At 33.8% G+C, this 7263-nt stretch overlaps 1 protein-coding gene across 1 annotated transcript; it reads left to right on the forward strand.

The window, feature by feature from the left end:
* Nucleotides 1-545: 545 nt before the first annotated feature.
* On the forward strand, nucleotides 546-7103 carry LOC140431616 (uncharacterized). Its single transcript, XM_072519510.1, has 2 exons — nucleotides 546-627; nucleotides 6721-7103. Exons 1-2 carry the CDS (start codon nucleotides 604-606, stop codon nucleotides 6994-6996), a joined length of 300 nt encoding a protein of 99 aa, XP_072375611.1. The 5' UTR covers nucleotides 546-603; the 3' UTR covers nucleotides 6997-7103.
* Nucleotides 7104-7263: the final 160 nt, after the last annotated feature.

Below are 7263 nucleotides of genomic sequence, written 5' to 3' on the forward strand. Positions count from 1 at the left end.
GTACAATTAAAAGCGAGGAAAAGAAAGAACAATTTGAAAATATAAAAAAAAAACATAATGGAGAATAAATTAATTATTTTGGAATTGCTTGATTGGCAAACGTTTCAACAAGAGAAAAATATATATAAATAAGTAAATTATAACAACAGCTTCATCTCTATCAGACATAAGACCCTTCACAGGAATTTGTTCGTTTAAACACTGTATGTTGTAATGATGTTTTGAGTCATTACTTTGTTTGTGCAAATAATAAAGACCTTGTTCAATATCCGTATAAAATTTTCCAAAACACATGAAATAAACCTCTTAAAAGTTATTATCAATTCTTACATATCTTTAAAGAACTCTTGAATTTGTAGTTTTTTGTCCCTTTCAGACCAAAAGTCAATACTCTTGACTGAAACCAATTACAGACAATCAAAGGAACGTAATTTCCACTTTTTTGCACTAGAGTAGTACAAAAAATCGAGACGAATCCTTGACTTTGGTTTATTATAGGCGATTTTTACCTGTATATAAGCAAATCAACAAGCTGTGAAATTAATTTCATTTCATTTATTTTGTGTCTATGTCGACTCAGCAGCGAAGAAAGAGGAGTGTAAAATGAGGGGGTTTATTGCAGTGGTTGTAAGTAATGTTATTCAATAATTTAGAATATTTTAATTGCTTGTTCATGATTTATTTTTTTATAAATTTCGTATTTATTGGTTTATTATTTTATTATTTTTTCGTTTTCTCTTATATTTTTCTTTTAATATCCCGTTATTTAATTCAAACCATTTTCTTCATCATCACTTCAGTTAAATGATATTATTTTTTATTTTTAAAAAGATGTCGCAAATAAGGTTTGTTATAAAGTTATTTTTTATGCAAAGGGACATTTATTAAGATTATTTTATACTTACACTTTTAATTTTTTTTTTGTTTTGTTCCATAAAAATTCGATCCTTACATACTGTCGAACTTCTTGTATCCCATCGATTCTGCCAAGACAGGGCTTTCTTTGATATACTCTTTTCGATCTCACATATAGAACTTTATAAATAACCGTTCTTGTAACAACATTTCCGTAATATATGATCATTGTAGACTAGCTTCCTTGTTCTCTACAGCTCCAAACTCTTCTATATACAGTGAGAGGCCACAATTAAAGTGTAAAATAAGTTTATTGATGTTTCAATTTCCACTTGGGAAATTATTCTCAAAATAGAAACATTAGGAAATAAAAAAAAATAGTTTTTTGTTACTTGGCGAAAAATTCTTCTAATAATTTAATTTTATCTTTTTTTTATTTAATAAAACTCCAACAGGAATGTTATGATTATTGCTATCTTATCATTCACTATGATCAGTCAGCAAGTTAGTTCTATATACAAAATATTACAAAAACGTATCTAAAGTTACATTCAGCAATATTCCTTAGGCTCTAATACATTACAGTACTACTAGCTAACGTGTACACTTTAGCCACACTTTGCTCTGCTTTTTCACTTTCACTCATTTATAGCAGTAACTCAAACGGCTTCGTTCTCTTAAGTCTTCTTATCTGGTTGGCGTTGTCTAGGAGTTTGATGGCCTCGACATTCACGTGGTTGGACAGCCTTTGTTCATCGACTCTCGGCAAACTTACTTATTGTCTGGATAACTCCATCTGGAGATCTCGATGAAGATCACAGTTTCTAAAGTACCATGGAGCGTTAACGATGTTTCTTAATAATTTATTCTGATATCGTTGTATAATTTGGATGTTACTTTCTTTTGTACAGCCCCATAGCTGTATCCATATGTCCATATCGCTTTAAGGATTTGCTTATACAATAACAATTTGTTATAAGTAGGCAGAGTGGATTTTTTTCCCATCAACCAGTACTTCTGAACTTAATTTCTAATTCCTCTTTTTTTTTTTCTTAATATGTGCTTTCCAACGTAGCTTGGAATCTAATGTCATACCCAAATATTCTGCCGTATTTGCATAAGGTATTTGGTTTCTATTTATACTAACTGGGATATGCTGTTCTCTTTTGATAGTAAAATTGACATGAACAGATTTTGTTTCATTCAATTTGATACACCATCGCCTGGTCCAGATGTTAATTTGTTTCAACAGAGTTCTGTAGCATGGTTGCTGCATCCTCGTGGTTTTGTCCGACTGCTAGAATGCATGTGTTGTCTGCAAATGTCACAATTGTGTTAGCTTCTAATGATGGAATATCGCTGGTATAGAGCAGGTATAGCACTGGCCCCAGGACACTTCCTTGTGGAACTCCAGCTTTAACTTCTCTTAATTCTGAATATGCTTATTCATATTTAACTCAAAAGTATCTGTCGGATATATATATCTATATATATATATATATATATATATATATATATATATATATATATATATATATATATATATATATATGATTCTAGTATTTCAGAATATTGTTTTAGTAAGTAGCATCTCATTTTATGATATAATCCGTCATGCCACACTTTTTCAAAAGTCTGCGCTACATTGAGGAAAATTGCGGAATAGACTTTTCCTTCTTCTAGAGATTTTTCTACTATATCTGTTATTCTATGCATCTGATCTATCGTTGAGTGGCTTGCTCTAAACCCAAAATGATGATTAGGAATTAGATTTTTTTCCTCTATAATCGGTTTTAGTCTCTTCAAGAGTAATTTTTCGTATAATTCAGACATGACAGGTAACAGTGAAATGGGCCTATATGAAGAAGCTTCTTGTGGAGGTTTTCCTAGTTTTAGTGTCATTTTAATTTATGCCACCTTCCATATCTTATACGTACCTCAGCCTAAAGGAAGCGTTTATAAGATGTGTTAATTTTATTATAGCTTTCCTTGGAAGGTGCTTTAACACTTCCCAGTAACTAGATCAAATCCAGGAGCTTTCTTTGGATTTATATTTTCTTTTATTTCCAAATATACTACTTTTGGAGTTACAGCGCTAATCTCCATTTCATCTTGATCAGGGAGCTCCCAGTTAATTATTTCTTGTTCTTCATTTGGTTGAAAAGTATTTTCTAGGTGGTCAGCAAACCTGTTGGCCTTTTGTATATTGCTTCTTGCCCAGCTATCATTAGTATTTCTAATTTGTGGATTCTGTAATATTAGCCTTTTTAATCGTTTGGTAGCCTTCCACAATAAGTAATCAGTAGCGCTATCATTTAATAGTTCACTTAGGTAGATGCTGACCGATTCGTTTTTAATTTTTTGAATTTCTCTTTTTAATTTTTGTGCTGCATTATTTATTCTAGTTTTATCAACTGGTACTTTAGACTGATGCCACTTGCGTCTCAGTTTTTTTTTTCGGTTATCATTTCTCTGATTTCTTTGGGGTGGCTATTTCCTTTTATTCTTTCGACACTGTTCATGCTGTTGTTCCAAGCTGCTTGTTGTACATTTTTATTGAGTAATTCTACTTCTGCCTCTAGTTGTTCAACGGTTCTTAATGGAACTGAGTGGTTAATCTTCTCTTCAAGGTCTATCTGGAAACTTTTCCAGTCAGTATTTTTGTTAACAAGTCTAGGGGGCTTTCTTTTTTGATAACAGTGTCACTGAGGGTGAGAATAATTGAAGAATGGTCCGAGTTCATATCCACTGCCTCTTCTATCTCTATGTAATTTGTTGAAATATTTCTGACTACAAAGAAGTCGATAGGGTCTGCGATTTTATTTGTGTCAGTAGGCCAGTATGTTGGCTTTCCCGTTGATATTGCGTCGCATTTTATATATTTCATTGCTTCTAAAAAAATGCTTTCCCTTTGATGGTAGTCAGTATGCGTATGTTTTGCATTGAAGTCTCCTCCAAGGATAAATCTAAGTCCTTGGCTGGTCAGGAAATCTACATATTGATTTTTCTTGATGGCATATCTTGGCGAACTGTAAACCGCTGTGACGATTACCTCATAGTTTTACATTTAATTTTTACTGATTTGGCCTAAAATTCTTTAGTTCTATATCCCATTTCCTGATAGTGCATAATATTTTCTTTGATTATTACTGCACTACCTCCTTTGGCTGCATTATCAGGGTGAGGAGTATGATAAGTTTTATAACCCCTAAATCTAATATATGATTCATTCGTAAAATGGGTTTCAGAAATGAGGCATATGTCTATTTTTTCTATATCTAGTATCGCTTGTAGTTCTTGCTGATGTTTCAAGATGCCATTAGCATTCCATTCTACTATTCGTAAACTACCCGCCATTACCAAGTCTTTTAGGTATAGCTCCTTTGGTGCTATATTCTATTCTGGTTATACGCTCGTCCAGGTTAGTTAATATCTCTAATATTTTCTGTAGTGTTTGTTCTATTTTCAGATATTTTTGACTACTATAGTTTTCTTCGTTACTTTTACCAAGTGCTAACATGCTATAAGTTCTTGTTTTGTTTTCTACTTGTTTTGGATTTTCTACAGGTTTTGGATGGATTCTTTGTGGTTGTCATGAGTAAGGTCTGTTTCTTGTTATATTTATCTTTTATTTTTTGTATTTCCTTTGCCACGATACATCCTCTATAGTTAGCCGGCTGCCCTTCTCCACAGTGTACACATTTAGGTTTTGCGTCCTTGGATTTCTCACATTTGGCTGTTAGATGTTTTCCTGTGCAGCGGATACATCTTGGTTCTTTCGTACAGTAACCTTGTGTGTGTCCATACGCCTAACATCTCTTAAATTGAGGTACCAATTTTGATTTCTTAGCGGAAGTATTTGTACTTTTACGCTCATGATATCTGAGATCTCATAGATTCTATTGATATTTTCGTCATTTCTGAATATCAACATAAACATATTTAGTGGTTGCTTTGTTTTGTATTTTAATTTCGGTATGACATCTATTATCTTGAATCCTTTATTACTTAAATCGTTCATGATCGAATCTTTACTGGCTGAATAATGTAACTTATTGACCATAACTTTAATGGATCGGCTTTGCTTATTTTCATACGTATGCCATGGATAATTTACTTCACTTAATTTTTTCGTTAATTTTCTGAAGTCTTCTTCACTATCGACATTAATTTTAGCGCTCTTGTCTCCAAGTACTTTTATCTGGAATTTAGTAGTATGTAGTCTGACTAAATCATAAAATTGGCTAAATTCGGCAATACTCTCCACAATTATTGGAGGTGGGATTTGTGTTTTTCTAGTATTATCTTCTCTTTGTTGGACATATAATCCTTTTTGTGGCGGGGTCAATGATGTATCCATTTTACGTTTTTTTAAGTTTTTGACACGCATCCACTCTGTCTCCTCAGCTAATTCCTCATCGTCAGTATGAAATTCCTCATTCTCATTAGGTTCTTTCTCTTTGGACAAGTTTTTTTCTAGATCTGCAAATTTTAATTGCAAGCTTTCATTTTATTTTTGTAAGTTATCTAACTGGAGTTGAAGCTAATTTACTCTATCTGTAGCGTAAATCTTCTCCATTTCCGTCTGTTTCCATGCCGTGTACAGCATCTGTTCATTCTGGGACCTTGCATAATTTTTCCTGAAAGAGAGTACTATTTTGTTGTATTAACAGTACCTCGTTAGGTGTTTGCGGTCCCGCATTTTGTTGAATCATTTTAGCGAGAACCAACAATCATAGCAGTCACTAGTTGCCCTTCGTTTTTTCTAACCAAGCGCCCGGACTATAAACAATTTAATTTTATCTGACTCATTTATATTGATAATTCAGACAAATATTATACATTTAAAAGTAGAAGACTTTAAAATGATATTGCCAATATTGCTGAGTTGCGTTCCTAAAACGACTTTATTGTACGATAGTTCATTCGATTACATGAAATCAACTTTAACTTAATATATATCCGTCAAAAAAAAATTTATAGCATGTGATTCGTCTTTAAAAAGGCAGTAAGTGATTTCATAGTAAATCATGAGGGAAAAAACAGGAAAAAACCTCATAATACTATCCCGACATGGTAAGTATTTGGTCTTACATTTAGTTTACTCTCAATAAACACCAAATTCTGATTTTATATGTTGGTTATTTAGAAAACATAAATGATGTATCCTCGATATGTTATTGTACCTTGTTGGTGATTGTGTAGGTGATGCTTGTAGTGTAATTAGTGAGTGTATAGGTGATAGTGTAGGTTGTGTGTGTATGGGTGAGAGTGTGGTTTGAGCTTGTAAGGGTGTGTAGGTAGGTGTGGATTTAAATGTATGTAAGTGGTAATTATGTGTGTGTAAGTTGACTTTACCTGTGTGATATCCAGAGACTGTCGGTTTAGGTACCTTATGATTCACGCACCGTTGATACCGTGTATGTCGTTCCCGGTTTCGCGCCCGTTTATTACGTTTATCTCGTTACGCGACCCGTTTCGCAGGTTTTCCGATATGGACCGTTACGTAGTCTTCTCTGTTGTACCGGTTTTCTGGAACTACTAGAGCTACTACTCTCCTCCAGTGACTGTTCACTTTTGAGGCGACGCGCGAAGAGGCCTTGGGTCTGACAACTATTATATTATATGTATAACCAACCGGTCATTTTAGGTTTCAGACCACACGTTTTTTCACAAATCGTATGGAAGGTCGAAGCTAAATTATTAATTTCCTCCTTATTAAGAAATGAAACAAGTGTTGTTTTACTAACATTATTAGATTTAAAAAATCTTGCATTTGAACAGAAGTATTAGGTAGTTTTAGAAGAAAAACATTACCTTGCTCCACAATTAGCCTGTTTGTTTATACCTTTTTTATTCTTACAGGTCTCATCATTATTAGCTCTCATCCTAATATTATCCCAATGCAACGCTCTTCCCAGTGCTTATCCATGGGGCGGCAATAGAGGCGGCGGTAGGGGCTATGGCGGAGGTGCAGGCTATGGCTATGGCGGCGGATACGGTGGCGGTGGCGGTGGCGGTGGTGGAGGAGGAGGCGGAGGTGGTGGTGGATATGGAGGCGGTTATGGCGGTGGATATGGAGGAGGATACGGAGCTGGCTATGGTGGTGGACATAGACATGGCTATGGTTATGGAAGATAACGTTTTCGAAGTTATGAAAAAAGTTCACTTTCTTAATGGCGAAAGATTTTATGATGTGTTATTTTTGTAAATGTGCAATCTGTAATATAAATTATTATGTACCATAATTATTACTATATACACACATTATTTTTAGAAGAATCTCTGTGATAATGATATTATACACCAAAAACAGGTACTCAAATAACGATAAAATTTAACATTTTAGCTATTATGACATATGTGTGAGATCAGACGAGAGATTTTTGAAACTCTGAGATAGCGCGT

The sequence above is a fragment of the Diabrotica undecimpunctata genome, unplaced genomic scaffold (assembly GCF_040954645.1).
Source record: "Diabrotica undecimpunctata isolate CICGRU unplaced genomic scaffold, icDiaUnde3 ctg00001509.1, whole genome shotgun sequence".
Lineage (NCBI taxonomy): Eukaryota > Metazoa > Arthropoda > Insecta > Coleoptera > Chrysomelidae > Diabrotica > Diabrotica undecimpunctata.

Coding starts and splice junctions, on each gene's coding strand:
- LOC140431616 (XM_072519510.1), top strand. CDS start 604: ATGAGGGGGTTTATTGCAGTGGTT. Junction 628..6,720: donor GGGGGTTTATTGCAGTGGTT/GTAAGTAATGTT, acceptor TTATTCTTACAG/GTCTCATCATTATTAGCTCT.